Below are 17,400 nucleotides of genomic sequence, written 5' to 3'. Positions count from 1 at the left end.
GGGATTGGATCGGACTACGACGCTGCCTGGGAGAAGTTAGACGCAATCTACGGGGATCCGAGATTTGTAGCAGATGCTATCATAAATGACATCAATAGATTCAAACCGCTGAAAGAAAGTGAAGATGGCCGCTTTTGTGAACTAGTCGATCTACTTAGAAGGAGCTACAACACATTAAAGGAGACTGGACAACAGTACGACATGAACAATAATCACATATCATCCTTAGTCGAGAGCAAGATGTGGATTGATGACAGGAAAGTTTGGTTCCGGTATCAAGAAAGCCAAAAGGATCCTGCATCACTACAAATGCTATATTGGATGAGTGCGGAAATGAAGACCAGGATCAGATGTACGGCCCCCCCCCCCCCCTTCGAAGTGATCATCTCACGCAGTCAACCATGGGTCATGTCGCACGCTCCCTAGACAAGAAACAGCCAGACCAAATATCAACTAAGATGCACAGTTGTCCACAGTCTCACAGATGTTGGATGTGGAAGATTTCAACTCACTGGGGTGACCAATTCAGGAAATTATCGGTGAAGACGCCACGAAAACGATGGAAGTACATGAAAGATAACCATACCTGCTTCAGTTGTTTCAAAAGGGCAAGTAAAGACTACAATATGTCTACTTGTAAACGCAGAAAACAATATCTTGAAGTCAAGAATGGGGAGAGATGCGAATTCTACCATCATCCGCTCCTGCACACAGAAGATGAGGCTACAGGTAATCAAGGCAATACCAATGACAGCGTAGTTGGAGTAGCATCAGTGAGCTCAACTGTCACTCTAACAAGTCCCGGGTCAGAACTGACCCGGAACTGGGTCCGTTGGAGTCACCGTTCCGGGTCAAAAATGACTTGGAATTTGGTCTTGAAGACCCGGAATGGGGTCACCCTGACCTAATACGTGACTCTAGATGGGGTCATATCTGACTCCATTCCTTGTCATTTCTGACCCGGAACGGCGTGTGACCCCAATAGACCCAGTTCCGGGTCAGTTCTGACCCGGGATTTTTTAGAGTGGTTGCTTCCACTTGTGACAGTTGAACTGCATGGAAACCAGGGAACGATTTTTAGTGGGGTACCAACTATACAATCACGATAACCAAGATTGGTGGAGAAGAGGAAAGTCTTCAGACACAGAAATACATACGAGAGATGAACAGCAACAGTAAACCTTTCCTGATAACTGTAGTCGGAATACCATGCATCAGCGAAAATATTGCTGGAGATAACATAGATGATCTGGCCAGAAAGTTTGACCTACAACCTGGGGATCTACACAGAGGGAATGGAGCCGTGGATTTACTGGTCGGGATAGATCATGCAGGGCTTCATACCGGAGAAGTACGAGAGGCTGGACGTTGTACTGCTAGGAAATCTTCAGTTGGATGGGTCATCTTTGGAACCACACCAAATGATGCTGTACACAGTCATGCAGTACTACATGTAAAACTTGAGGGTCTTGTAGATTTGACGGAGTTTTGGACTGTTGAAACCGATCGAGGGTATCCAATTCGAGGCTTGTTACTACAAAGAAATAGGTATGATTCACCAGGGAGCTGTAGAGGAGCAGCTGATCAGATCGCCTGCTCGCAAAGTAGGGAAGCAGTTGGAGATTGCTTACCCATGTAAAAAGAACCCCAAACTACTGCCAGACAACAATATCCAAGCAGAGCAAGTTCTCCAGTCTACAGAAAAAAAGACTTGAAAGAAACTCAGAGTATGCAGAAGTTTATGATAAGCAGAAAAGAGAGATGGAGCAGATGGGATTCTATAAGAAACTTTTTGTTCAGAAAATGAAAGAGTATAAAGGAGCAGTTCACTACATCTTGACCATGGGATGGAGTAGTGAGATCAGAAAAGAAGAGCACACCTATCAGGACAGTATTTAACTCATCAGCTTCATACCACGGCCACTGTTTGAACAGCTACTGGATGAAAGGCCCAGATCTCCTAAATAGTTTGTTTGGAGTCCTACTGAAGTTCAGAGAAAACTAGGTTGCTGTCTGTGCAGACATCTCTAAAATGTATAATCGGGACGGTGCTCATCCCAGACAGGGACCAACACATAAACAGGTTCATGTGGGGAAACATGGATCGTATATAAGAGAGAACCAGATGTCAACATGATGCAAGTGGTGACATGTGGCGACAAACCTGCACCAGCAATGGCACAGATTGCTTTGAAGTTATCTGCCGAACAAGCACAAGGTACTCATCCTGAGGTAGCAGCTACACTGAAGAAAAAAATAAATGTGTATATGGATGACATTGACGATTCCGTAAAGACCGTGGCACAGGCAGAGAAGCTAATGGCAGATGTAGATCAGGTCCTGGCTGATGGAGGCTTCAAAATAAAGAGCTGGTTATAAAATCGTCAACTTGGAAGAGAAGTCCAAATGGAAAGTTGATTTTTTTGGAGGAAATAGCAGAAGAGAAAGTTCTTGGAGTTTTCTAGGACAGAAAACGAGATATGTTTTCATACAAGATATAGCTGTCGGGAGATGTGACATCAGCCGATAATGACCAAGAAACGCCGAAGTTGACAAAGAGAAAGGTATTTGGTCAAATTGCTCACATATTCGACCCAACTGTATATGCTGCACCAATCATAGTCCGAGCAAAAGTCGGTTTGCAGAAACTCTTGCAGAGAGGCTATGATTGGGATGATCCTTTGTCTGGAGAAGACGAAGCGGAGTGGAGAAATCTGTTTGCTGAGATGCAGAATCTAAACGAGGCCACCCTAGATCGATGTCTGACGCCGTCAACTGGTGTAGACAGACCAGCTTTGGCTATTTTTCAGTGATGTATCTAAAAATGCATTCGGTACCTGTGCTTATAGTCATGCCTTCACAGTAGGCCTTATGTAGCAAACTGGTCATTCAAAAGGAAAAAAAAAAGATTAAATAGATTTTTGCCATACAATTTATATCGAAGCAAAGTTTGGCATTCCTCCAAACTTTGCTCACTATTATGTGCAGCTCAACAGAAATTCGTAAAAGTTATACAAATTGGAAAAACAGAGTTCTTTCTCAAAGCATGTGTACCTTCATGTCCCAGAATAACATGGCACACAGGGGGTTTTCACCATGGCACATAAAGAGTCAAGGATAATTGACTAGATGTTTTGAGAAGTATTTACAGGTCATGTGTAACAAAGATTATATTACTTTTAGTAAATCCAGGTGTCGATCAAAGGGCAAGTTTGATGCAGGCCTGACAGATGAATTGTATTGTACTGTATATTCATCTGCAGATATAGGAGACGAATGTCATTATATTTTTATTTGTTCCTTTTCCACAAAGAGAGACTATTGTATTCACCTAGTAGCTTGGTGGCCAGTAGACCAAGTGCATTACATATGGCCAAACTATTCAATTCAGCTAATGCCTGCCATTTGAAAACTAGCCAAATTTGTCAGAATAATTATTTTTTAGTTTTCTTCAAAACCAAAGAAAGACAGTAGTTATGAAAAAAGTAGATGTGAATATGTGTACACGTAGTGGTATAGAGTAGTTAAACGTCCTTTAAGCCTGGTTTTGTAAACATGTTCATTCATATCTCTTATTTTCACATGTATATTTTCACTTACATTTTTGTATCCATATAATTGTAAATATGTTTGTACTCTCATACCGTGAGAGGCTGGGGGTCGAGAGAGTCAATATGATCTTACAAATCTTACAATTCTTACAAAGGTGGTGTTGTTGGATGCACGATGCATGCATGGCTCTCAAATTTCTGAAGATGCGCCGGTAACCACCGATGAAAAAAAAAAATCCACAAAATCCTCACAGCTATGCCTCTTTCATCGAGATGACAATCACTATAGTAGCCACCCTGTTCTGCGAGGTGGTTCACCCAAATGAAGTCCACCAATAATAATTATGGTGTGAATTCACGAAGGTGGTTTAATTTTGTCCATGGTTTAAACCGTAGACAAGATTGTACCCCCTTCGTGAATTCGAGCGTATATGTCTGAGTTACGTTGTAGGTTCATGGTCATGGTCTGCTTTTAATAGTCCACCATGTTCGTATCCAACCAACACTGTGAGCATACGCGCAACAACATACACGTTATTACACACATTACATCTTGGATATTTTTTTTTTCCGTCACGCTTATACCCTGTGGATAACCAATAATTATGAAAGTGTGCATGAAAGCCAATATGTGACCCTGCACCACAAAACAAACAAAAAGTCGCCAGCCATGAATTTTTAGTTAAGAGCATATTCTGAAAGAACAGACTTTAAGCTTTAAGATGTCAAATCAAATGGACTCTCGTAACCTATCTAAATATAGGAAAGTAAGCACAGACTCAGGAAAAGTGTGAATTGAGAAAAGAGGATCTGAAGTACTGTGTTTATTCAAGAGCTTAATCTTTACCCAGCCGTGCTGGCTGTGCGATGAATGGGACAAAAAGCAGGAAGTAAACCACCAGAGTAACAACAATGAAGGGATTACCAGATTAAACTGAAATTAAGCATGCCTCATTAACACATTCTGTCAATAATTCATGCCAACCTCCAAAGCAGTATTATCCTTTTAAAAGTTATTAGAGTTGAAAGTGAAGAATGTGTACAGGCTTTTTTTCGAAATGAAAAGGGGACTCTAAAGACACACATAATCACACTATTCTACCAAAAATGTTCGATATAAACTGCTAAAAGATACACTTTCCTGCCCGTTTTATGATACCAAATTTTAGTATAGTGTGAAAGAAGACTTGCTCTTTCAGAAAATACGAAAAAGTCAAGATCACCTATTTTCAGTCCTCACGCAAAATCAGTGCGTGCGACTTTTTGTTCGTTTTGTGATGCACGGTCGCATATGAAACAGTAGAACCAATCAACAATTAGGAAAGAACGTTATTCATAACTTTAACTTTTTATAGCTATTGTATCAGTTTCTTCAAAAATTAAATTTTTATTTGCTTCATTGCTTCGGTTTTTCTTATTCGTGTTACGGTATCAAACCTGATGTTTGAATAAAAAAGAAGTTATGATCACTCAAACACAAATCTGTTGCTATGCACACACCTATACACAGAAAACACACACACATGACACACAAGAGGAAAAACAAAACAAAACAAAGAGCGTCGTGAATAAAGACAATTAGTGAATCCCCAAAGAGGACTTATTCATCACCAGTATTATTTTTTTAATCTATGTTATTGGTACCTAAATGCAGATACAAAACAAATGCCTAATCATATAACTTAATAAGAATATCTCTTCTTTGACATTGTGGAGACAGATACCCCGCACAAATATGAATTCAACTAGTCAATGAAAAATTAAACAGAGTTGTATCTTTTGTCTTTCCAGATCATAGACTAAAAGCTTAGTGCGGTGTGGGAAGTAGTGTCCGGTAAGGTGTGATGATCAGTTCATCCATAAGCCGGTCCTAGCCACGCCCTTCTTCCGGCTTATTTTGGTCCACCAAGTGGAACTGCCCATAACCCTGGACCTCCTCCATCTGTCTCGTCTTCATGCAATCTGGGCATTATTATCTGGGTGACCCATTTTGTCAGCATATTACAAGCAATCATGTCTGAAAAACGTTCGCTGACACCTGAGAGGGAAGAACAGCCGGCCAAGATTGCAAGGCATGTCGAGCTTCAACCCCAGTCTGATGAGAGCAGGTAAGTCATGCAATTGCCAAAGCGGAATATTTCATTCAGATAGGAACGTCTTATGGAAATCGTGACATGCATATGATGATAACTCTCAATGTTAATGCCTCGGGAGTGGATAAAAGTTTAGTGAAGTGTCCTTAAAGAACAACAAATAAGGAAAAGCTAAAGTAACATCAAGTTAAGTTGGGTAGTAATAACTTCACTATTTCACTTCACTTAATCAACAAAAGTGGTTTTGAATAGAGTTTCACAAGTTTCTTTTCTTTTTTTGGTCGGACTAATTCATTGCACAGCTAGCACAGGTTGGTAAAATAAAGCGCTCGAATAGACCCTTTACTTTGGGACCACTTTTCCAGAGTATGTGTTTTCTTTTATATAAATAGGTTATTAAAGTCCTTTTGAATTAAGTTATGCATCACTTTAAAGGTTAAAGAAGAAATCACCCAAAAATCAATAAAATTCTAAAGAAAAGAAATCCCTACATGATAAATGATTTATGAGAAGAAACAAGGCAAGTGCCAAATTGTGTCTCGCCCATTCGCGTACAAGAAATTAATATTTTTCTAACTCCAAGAAGTTCATTGACCAGCCTATGACCTTTGACCTTGTGGTGACCTTCACGTCCCCAAGGGACATCTACCATCCAAGTTTGGTCACAAAGGGACAAAGGGATCAAAAGTTGTGAGCCATAATCAAAACGCGCCACAAAAACTTAACGTTTGGCCCTAAAAGTATGTTGACCCCTGTCTGTGACAGTCTTGCAAGTAAACTTTCACGTATGACCTCAAATGACCTTTGACCTTATCATGTGGCCTCTTACGGCACCATAACATGAAGGTACCCCCAGTGCATCCATCACCCAAGTTTGATTGCCATTGTAGCAACATGCGTCGAGTTACGTGTGATAAGAGACTCTTGCAAGTAAACTTTAACGTACGACCTCAAATGACCTTTGACCTTATCCTGAACCTCCAACAGCACCATATCATGAAGGTACCCCCGGTGCATCTGTGAACCAAGTTTGGTTGTAATCCAAGCATCGTATGTGAAGTTATTTGTCAAAAGAGAGTCTTGCAGGTAAACTTTAACATCGAAAAAGAGAGTCTTGCACGTACTTTTAATATATGACCTCGAAATGACCTTTGACATCATCACATGACCTCCGACAACACCATTTAACATAAAGATACCCCTATAGTGCTTCTATCACCCAATTGTGGCTGCCATTGCTACAACAGTTGCCAAGTTATGCATCATGAGAGAGTCTTGCAGGTAAACTTTAACATTTGTGACGGACGGATGACGGACGGACGCCATTTGGATCCCTTAGTCTGACTCTCGCCTTCACCTCTGGTGGGCGAGACAAAAAAAAAAAAATCTGTCATAGCGCACCTTCACCCACCTGCATTAGTAGTATTGCTTTCGTTCAATAATCCTTTTATACCTCTGACCATTTATCCGAATGTCAGAGCCTTGATGTTCCAAGTTAATCGTCGGCAACCAGGAATAACCTGATGGGAGAGTCGCTGCCGAAAAGTTAGCTGACAAGTTCTAATCCCATTCCCCCCCCCCCCCCATGTTTGCTAAAAATGTTGATCAGCAGTTGTGATGGTACAAAATGGATACATTGTCCAGTGTACAGAGAGCTTCAATTGATAAAAAAAAACAACATAAATGTCATTGCACAATTTATTGCAGGAGGGCTGCGGAACAGTCAAGTGATATCGACTCTTATCTGAGAGCTGTTGCCGGTAATATCACTGACAATGAAGGCATCGAGGATCTTGGGAGAGAACTGGGGTTCTCAAGGGGAGATATCCAGAATTTCATACGAACTAATCACCGTTACCATGAAATAACAAGCTATGGTACCGCGTGCATGCTTCGCACGTGGAGTGAGAGAGTGAGCCCATCATCACTTCGATCGGAGCTGAAAGAAGCTCTGATGAGAGCCGAGGAACGACGGACTGCTAGGGCACATCTGAAATCCGGTGAGTCATCACACTGTTTTACCCATTAAAAGACTAAAAAAGATAAAAGTATACATCTGCAGAATATCGTTAGGAAATGAGATGTCAGGTGATCTTTCTGGAAAGAGCGACTCGGAAGACAAGCATCATATCATCAAGACAATAGTCCTCAGTATAGTTGCCTTTCGGCCGTTGGAGAAGAAATGCTTCATTCAACCTTGTTCATAATAAGTCAGTTCGTAGTTTTACTTTGCTCATGAGCAGAAAAAGGTCATTGGTACCAAAACGCATGATGGTTTTTAAATTCAAGGAGATAAGCATGTTCTGTGATATAATGATTATTCATACAGTCCAGAAACATGATACTTGACATTACATCCACTGACTGAAAACTTGGTAATTGGCAATACGAATATAAACATGCCTTAATGCATTCAATACAAAACAAAGAGATGGATGCTTCCCCCGAGGGTTGTTTGACGGACCATTCTGGTCACCAGGGGGTGTTTCACCAACGCTTGTCAGCGCCGACAACTGTCGGCGCTGACCAATTTCAGCAAATTCCTTGGTTTTGAATGGCTGAGATGCTCTCATCACTGACTGTTACGATGGTGATTTATAAGTTGTCAGCGCCGACAAACGTTGATGAAACACCCCCTGGTCTCGCTATGCATGATCATTTTTCGTTGAACACAAATTCCATAAATTGTTACGCCGGGCAAACTTCCCGGTACGCATTATGTTGCTTTAAATATGAGTATAGTGCCTAACCTAGTAAGTAGAAAGGTCATTTGTACCAACGTGCACATGAGCTAATTACGAAATGGCTTATTGGTTATGTGGCATCTTATCGTAATTAATTTTAAATGTGAAACTAAAATCCAGCAACTGATTGTGCACACTGTCGTAAGCCTTTGTTATTTTCACTTTGCTGACTAATTCGCCTTGTTAAAGAAAAAATAAATAGACTTCCCTTGTTTCACTTTGATTGCTTTAAAATATCAAAATAAAAACCTTCAGGAGATGTGTAATCGTGGATCATCAAGATTATTCATAAACGCAAATAAGAAGCTGCGATGATAATCCTATTTACAAGTCACAAAATTATAGAGCTCAAATTTAATAGGTATGATTGTCTGGATGATGCAGTTTCTGGTCTGTTACTATCGTAATCATAAGTGGGCAGTTTCACCTTTCTCCCCAATAATCCCCAAAGGAAATATAATGCAAATTTATGCGCTAATTGACAAAATGAGGATCTCCTCAGTGAACCTATAACAAGATAGCCGAGGATTCACCTCAAGTGTCAGTGACATAGTTCAACTTGTTACACACAATATCTCAGAAACATGACGTACGGAAACAGTGTAGATTCCGTCAATCCGCGAGCTTGCCTTGAAGTGAAATTATGTCAATTATCCAACAAACAACAGATGAAGGTTTGGCCAGGGAGGTGTTAGAAGAGGAGAGACAACTCCTGCTCTCCTTCGAAGTCATGCGCGGCACCGCCGAGAAGTTATGCGCATAACTACAGGTGGAAATCAGGTGCTTTGACAAAAGAGAGCATCAATAATCGGGACTAACGCTCTCACATCTAGAAATACTAACTTGCCCCTACTGCATTTTGCTCTCTCTCTCTCTCTTTCAATGTGATGGCAACAATGAATTTGTGTACCTTGAATTGGAGCAGCGAATCAAAATGCTGTGAAAACTGACAATTTTAACAGCAAATAGTTTAAAAGCACGCTGGTGCACGCTCTAGCGGAGTACTTTATTTGAAAGATCAAAATATCCCAGATTAAAGTATAGAAAACTGACATGCGAAAATGTGCGGATTATAGAAAAATATTATTTTTTTAAGATGGCCTAATTTTCATTTCATTTCAATTTGCGCATTACGAAGAAACTAGAAATACATGTTTATAATATTGAATTCTTTCCTAAACTACTCTTAATCAATTTTAGCATTTCATTTCAAATTTTACGGGGAAATAAAGCTTGTAATTCAACGAAAAGTGAAATGCGTTCTTCGTCTCCGAACTTCGCCTTGCAACTAGAGCGGTGCAGAGCATGACTTCAAAGCGTATAGTGGAATGCTAGACATCTCATTGTAACGTTTTGAACCAAAACATATGTTTGCATGAATTACGAAGAGTTACTCTCCTTTTCTAACACCTCCCTGCTCATATCAAGGTTAGTGTTATCTGATGTATATTTCTTGAGCTAACTCAAAAGTGGGAAATGTTTTTTGTAACACTTAGTATAATGTATTATGGCCCGTTGAGTGAGGAATATAAACGAAAATTAAAAAAAAAAACTGTCGCTACAAAACAGATTATTGTCAGTGTAATGTATTGATGATAGGAATTCAAAAGATAAAAAAGGATATTTACATGTGCAATTCATAGCAGATATGAAAGAAAGATTTCATTGTGTGTGATTTGAATGCTGCATTTCACCACCTGCTCCTTTCTCTATTTTTTTTCTTAACATACATGACCATAAAATGTAAAATATTGATGGCACAAAATGTCAGAATTTTGTGTGTATGAGTGTGTGATTAACCATTTTCGATTTAACAGTAGTCATAGATAAAACCGATTGCAGCAGCACTAATGAACTAGAATACTTTCCAGCACGTAAAACAAAATTACGTAATACCTAATATAAAAATGCATCATATTGCGTTTAGCGTAAATCTTCATGGTTCGTGGAATTCAAGAATAGCACATCCATTGGACAAATTATAGAAGATAGTCAAATAACAAAAATAAAAGAAATATCAGCTCTCTACTCAGATATATGACACTCTGCTAGTCTTTAGAGTGTGACTGTATCAACATTCATGTCATTTTCTGTATCGGACTTGAACTTTTAGGCATTTGTCATTAGATATATACTATAACATTTTAATGCGGTAACAGGGTAAATTCACCAATATCCTACCTTCTGCAGCCAAAGTACATTTCTTTCGGCTTTCCTTTCCCTGCAGATCTGTTTCAGTTTCAATAGAGAACTCGCCACTAATGAGAAGAGATGCAGGAATCACATTCTGTAATACCTAATTTCTTTACACTGTAAGCAGACTAGTCAGAATAAGCTAGTTCGTAGCTACACTTTGCGCATGAGCAGAAAAAGGTTCTTGGCACTAAAGCGCATGATGTTTTTTTTTTAATTCACGGAGATAAGCATCTGTCATATAATGATTATTCATGCAATCCTTGTACATGATACTTGCCATTACATCCACCTGACTGCAAAACTGGTATTTGGCATTACGTGTATTAACATGTTTTAATGCATTCAATACAAAAACAAAGAAATGGACGCTTCCCCCGAGGGTTGTCTGACGGACTATTCTGGTCACCTGGTCTCGCTGTGCAAGATCATTTTTTTTTTTTTTTTTTGTTGAAGGGCAATTCCACGATAACACCGTGACACTTATGAGTATAATTTCACTCATCAAATGTAAATAATAATCAAAATGTAAGACTTGAGAAAAATCTTTTATTGTTTATCTATGCATATTGTCATAAGCAATTTTGAAAACAAAAGAAAGGAAGAAAAACTGCTGTGGTAAATGAGTTGTGCACGATTAATTAGCAGTGTAACACCGTGACCCAAAATGGACATGGGTTTTTGTGCACTTTGTTTACAGATAAAACTCTGTGAAGTTAATGAACATTTTGATAAGTGGATCTGCTCATTGGATGTACTAGAGACTCAATGATAATAATGAAGCAAAATTTGATTAAAGAATCAATTGACATGAAAAGTATGACATAGATTTTAAATAAGTGCACCGTAACACCGTGACTGTAACACCGTGACCTCTGAAATGTGTGTAGAAAACCTATGGAGAATCCTGTTGTCTTACTTTCAGCTCATATTGTTTCTCCATTAGGTAGAATGAAATGATGATTCATGATGAATGTTTGGCATCACAGTATAACACTTCCAGATATAACAGAAAATTATTGAAATCATAACAGATTAACAAAAATAACAAAGTGAAGAAAAACTTTGCACTGTAAAGCCGTGACATGTACGTTTGTACACGTTACAGTCAGGAACACTGCTCTTTCAGTAAAATATACTTTATGTTTTGAGACATAATTCACTCTGTCATCATTGAAAGCGTGTTAAATATTTCTGAGTGAACTTTTAGCGTTTACAACTACTCTTTAAAAGTCCAATTTGTTTATTTAAAGATGACATACAAATTTGAAACTTTGATTTTAATACCTTTGGTCACAAAGCCAGGTGAACCCACTTAGCAATTTCAGTAGCAATAAAAAGAATCATTCAAGCAATTTGTGTGGTACAATATGTACCATAATCATTATTCTTGTTCAAAGATGTACTGGAAAATGAACATATGTACATAAAACTGATTACAATGCAAATTCTCATTTATACACATAAATCCTAGTGAGTCTGGCTCTCTTTATGGTGAAACTTGTAAGATTGTGCACAGCACCATGCACAGGAAAGAAGTATTCCAGTGAGATTAACTTTTGGTGGACACATCGATCTAGCTTCAGTATGCCCTAAGTAATTCTTTAGGATACCAGGGACGCTGCGGCAAGACTTCAGACTGTTTATCATGTTAGGAACACATTTGAGTCTCCAAAAGAAGAGTCAAACCATGTGATAAAATGGTCAATTATGATAAAGATATTAAACAAAGGGTAACTCAACTGAAACTGTTGCCTTTACCGTAATTAAAAGTTCAAAACCTTCAGAAATGTTTGCTCTGGATAGTTATGAATCTGGTAGGTGGCACACTGGGAGTAGATAACAACTTCTATTTTAACCTACCATGTTCTCTGAGTGTTGATTGTCATATCAAACCCCATTGCATTGTAAACACGTACAGTTCTTGATTTTTGGCACAGAAAGGGTTAAAACTGCATTATGCTGGCAACAAGTACAAGTGATGGTCTTTGTGGATATAGCCTGACCCATCTGTTATGAACAATTCTTGAAAAATCTCTATCTTTTGAGTAAATGTGAGAGACAAATCAGATGGTCACTTCAACAGTTAATTATCATGTGCAATCTGGTATGTGCCCTGTGTTATTGCAATGCAAGTCAGAGTGTTATAGTCACGGTGTTACAGTTACTGTAACACCGTGACACATTTTAATCAGCTTTAATTAATTAACAAAATGAGATACCATCATTTTAGTACTTGTATATGGTAGCTACATGTGGTCATGATTTGGGCTATCAAAATACACCCTTTTGTGTTTGTACTTTTCAAACAATACCAAAAACATCCGTTTTTACCGTAACACTGTGACATTATTGATGATCGTATTTGCGATGTTCGCTGAAGCTTAACACATAGAAAATCTTTCATTTTGATGATTTGGTAATGATGTTCAACCTTTAAACTCTGAAAACAAAGGCAAAGTTTTTACCTCCTTTTTCATTTTCCCATGCTTCATTCATTTAACTACATTATATTTTTCAGATATTAAATATGTCAAATTTGATTATGCTGATTTTATGCGCATATTTAGCAAATTTAATGATGTAATTTCTTAACAAGATGGTCAAATATGAAAAAAAAAAATCAGTCCTTAAGCTTTCATTTGATACCAAAGTGAATGAGATTTGGCTATTTTGAAAATGTGATGGTCATGTCCACTTTATCGTGGAATTGCCCGTAACACGAATTCCATAAATTGTTACGCCGGGCAATCTTACCGGTATGCATTATGTTGCTTTGAATATGAGTGAAGTGCCTAACCAACTAAGAAAATTGAAAGGTCATTTGTACAAACGTGCACATGAGCTAACTACGAACTGGCTTATAGCAGAGATATCAGAACTCTGCCGATATAATTGGGACCTTTAATTGTTTTGCGTCTGAGGAGCACAAAATGAATACCATGGACAAAATCAATGATTCACACCAAAGCATGTGATTGACCTAGAATTTGGCATGTGTGACCATTATAATAGGCTGAGCAAGACACCTTTTTTTTTGTCAGTATCGAATAATACTCAAATTTATGAAATTCATCCGTCGAGATATTTTCATTGCAACTGATTGACAAATTGCCCTACATCGACGTAAATAAGCACTGAATTGATCAGTGTTTTAGGATTGATCAGGAGGTCGTAGGTTCAAATCCTGGTCGAGTATATACGCCCATAATCTTTTATCATATCATAGCTACTACTAAAACACTGATCAATTCAGTGCTTATCTACGTCGATGTAGGGCAATTTGTCAATCTGTTGCAATAGTTGTTTTCACATCAGCCCGATGTTTCCAAATAGCGCGCTATTTTCTGACTTGGGAAATTAACCCGAACACGAAATAGCGCGCTATTTGATAATGTGAACACAAATTAGCGCGCTAATTGTATCGCTCTGATCGAGAAAATTTCTCGGGAAATTTCTGAAATAGCGGGATAGTAGCGCGCTATTTGATAATGTAGGCTTTGTCACATTAGCCCGATGTTTCGAAATAGCGCGCTATTTTCTGACTTGGGAAATAGGAAAATATCTCGAGCTTGGATTTTTATCGGGCTGATGTGAAAACGACTCGAGAAATTAGCGCGATGCATCCCATCATGCCTAGCGTGTGTGACCCGATCGATCGATCGATCGAACTGCACACAAATCAAGAGGAATTTTTGAGAGAGTACACACATTACTGATGCTGTTTGCACATACTCAGCTGTCGAATTAGCTCGAAAAAAATTCGGGCTAATTCTCTTCAGGCTGATGTGAATAAGAAATGAAGTAGCGCTCTAATTCGCAATCGCGCAAAATATCTCGATCTTGGATTTTTATCGGGCTGATGTGAAAACGCCTATACTAGGCGTTCTCACATCAGCCCGATATTTCACATCAGCCCGATAAAATTCCAAGCTCGAGATTACATCAGCCCGATAAAAATCCAAGCTCGAGATATTTTCCTATTTCCCACGTCAGAAAATAGCGCGCTATTTCGAAACATCGGGCTGATGTGAACACGCCCAGTAAGCGTTTTCACATCAGCCCGATAAAAATCCAAGCTCGAGATATTTTTATTTTCCCAAGTCAGAAAATGGCGCGCTATTTCGAAACATCGGGCTGATGTGAAAACGCCTAGTGAAAACATCTCGACGGAAGAATTTCATGAATTTGAATAATTACGCAGTACCCACTGCTCGCTATAAGGATTAGAATCAACACTTGCTGTCGGGCGAACTAGTTGAGATGATGCCTGTCCGGTGATCAGAGGTTCGTAGGTTCAAATCCTGCTCGAGTATGTACGCCCATGATTCTTTATCATGGCTACTACTAAAGCACTGATCAATTCAGTGCTTATTTACTTAGATGTAGGGCAATTTGTCAATCAGTTGCAATCGAGTAGTACTGCTCTCACAATTTCAAAGCAATTCAATGTTCAATTCCATTGAATAATGTGTGACCATGGTAGCAGCATTCTATTATGAAAATCATGCAAAAGTTTTATGAATTTAGCTAACTCTCTCATTTTATAAACATTTGACTTGAGATGGAGCACATTCAGTAATATGACTGTAATTGTGCAAAAGCACATCTTTTGTCAATGTTGAACAACACTTTTTCATGGCAAAAAGCATTTGTGACCGTGCACCACAAAACAAACAAAAAGTCACATCCCTTGATTTTAAGCGAGGACTCAAAAAAAAAGTTAATGATTCAACCAAGTCAATCTTGAGTTTCTCATATTTTCTGAGAGAGCTATCTTTCTTCTACATTACTCTTCAGTTTAGTATCTTAACATGAATGGGAAAGTGTTTTGTTGGCAGTTTTTCTACAACCCTGTTTTGGGGAAGAGTAGAATGATCAGGTGTGACTTAGAAGCCGCTTTTCATGTCTTGAAGTCCTTTGCACACTCTTCACTTTCAAGTCTAATAACTTTTGAAGGGATAATGCTACTGCTTTGAAAGTTAGCATTAATCATGGGCAGAATGTGCTAATAGAATATGCTCAATTTCAACTTAATCTAATAATCCCTTCATTGTTGTTGTTACAGTGGTTTACATCCTGTGTTTTGTCCCTTTCATGGCACAGTTAGCACGGCTTGATAAAGATTAAGCGTTTGAATAGACAGTGTACTTCAGAGCCTCTTTTCTCAGTTCACACTTTTCCAGAGTGTGTGCTTTCTTTCCAGTATTTAGATAGGTTAGGGGAGTCCATTTGAATTGAAATACATCATTTTAAAGCTTAGAGTCTGCTCTTTTATGATCTGCCCTTAATCAAATATCCATGTCTGACGATTTTTTGTTTGTTTTGTGGTGCAGGGTCACATTTTTTTTTCAAAAAAAAAAGCATACAAACGATTTTTCGATTGACTTAACTCCTACAGTTTTGAACATTTGACTTGAATTTCGGCACTTGTGACAGCTATAGTATATAGATATGCAAATTTGATCTTTCTTCACTGTCTAATAAAATGTCGCCATGAAACAGTAGTTTTAGTTGATCATCATTAATGAATATTAGGAATCGGAAGCTTTCTTAATTTTTGAGAATTTGACTTGAAAGATGGCATATGTGACCAAAATGGCCAAAATGAGCAAAACCTTTCCGTCGTCAACGGGAACAATATATATTTCCGTGATGAGAACATTTTTGTCAATTAAAGCTTGCAAAAATGATTCCTTTGGATTACGCCAACTCCCTTAGTTTTAAATGGTTATTAATCACATTCAGTGATAGCTTAGCATTGAATATAAGACAATCAAGCCCTTCGTGTGGTTAAAAAGCGATGATATCGATTAGAAAAATGCATTTCGAAGTCAGTTTCCATGGACGCATTTTATATAATTTCGTGTTTGTTTATTTGTTTGTTTGTTTGTTTGTTTGTTTTTGATATTGCATTAGCCAGTGTTTCCGAGGGAAAATCCACATGCCTTACACCTGACGAAGTTCTGCAATTGAAAAAAGAACTGCTAAGGTATTATCAGCGCATGTGTAGCGCCGTGCGCACTTCTCCACTTTATTTCGAATCATCAATGAGTCTAGACGACATTTATACGAATCTGGCGATGTTCTCTAAAGGTATGAAGGGTGAAAAAACAGACATGAAGTACGATGATTTCGTTAAGCACTTGGAGAACATTTGCGCTAATAAAGAGTCGAAAAACTGTACTGTACTATTTGGAGAGGCTGGCGTTGGCAAGACAACTTTTCTTGCTAAACTCACTCTGGGCTGGGCTTCGGGGAAATGCCTGGAGGCAATTGATCTCCTTTTCTTAATTCCTCTGAGGGAAATCGAGGAAAACACATCCTTTGGTGACATCATCATGGGCAAGATATCTGATGAAGTGGAATTTGATGGACCAAGAGTAGAAGAACACATTCGAAAGAACCAAAGAAAAGTGTTGATTCTCTGTGATGGTCTTGACGAATACAACAAGGACATGGAAGAAGATGCCTTAAACGATGATGTTATTGCTGTTCTAACAGGCAACAAGTACAAATGCTCTCCAGTTGTTGTCACCACTCGACCGTGGAGAGCTGAGGAAATCAAATCTAACACCGAATTGGAAAAGCGATATAAATTTGTTGAAGTTGAGGGCTTCAAGAAAGAAGATGTGGCTTCTTACATTTCAAAATTCTTCCCCGACAACAAGGAAGCGAAAGACGGTCTCATCAGGTTAATGACAGAAGAAGACAATCTTGTGGCAGAAAATATGACGCCTTATCCAATCTTCTGCAGCATGCTTTGTTTCATTTGGCAGAATGAAGGAAGCCGCAGCGTAATTCAAGGACTCGAAACAT

General features: G+C 38.6%; 1 protein-coding gene across 3 annotated transcripts in view; it reads left to right on the top strand.

Moving 5' to 3' along the window:
- The window catches only part of LOC139742968 (uncharacterized), a 40,940-nt gene extending 24,227 nt beyond the window's left edge, over window positions 1-16,713 (top strand). For 2 of the 3 annotated variants that reach the window (XR_011711731.1, XR_011711730.1), the window contains exons 2-4: window positions 5,343-5,659; window positions 7,352-7,644; window positions 16,501-16,713. Coding sequence is in view for 1 of the 3 variants with exons in the window: in XM_071653475.1 (XP_071509576.1) it covers window positions 5,565-5,659; window positions 7,352-7,644; window positions 16,505-16,557 (441 nt within the window). In the remaining 2 variants the exon portion in view is untranslated. The remainder of the gene's footprint in view (window positions 1-5,342; window positions 5,660-7,351; window positions 7,645-16,500) is intronic. The other variant, XM_071653475.1, reaches the window with a different exon arrangement.
- The last annotated feature ends 687 nt before the right edge of the window (window positions 16,714-17,400 follow it).

The sequence above is a fragment of the Diadema antillarum genome, unplaced genomic scaffold, assembly GCF_040938485.1.
Source record: "Diadema antillarum isolate AM-2024a unplaced genomic scaffold, OU_Dant_1.0 seq00001040_RagTag, whole genome shotgun sequence".
NCBI lineage: Eukaryota > Metazoa > Echinodermata > Echinoidea > Diadematoida > Diadematidae > Diadema > Diadema antillarum.
This window is presented reverse-complemented; position numbering and strand designations above follow the sequence as displayed.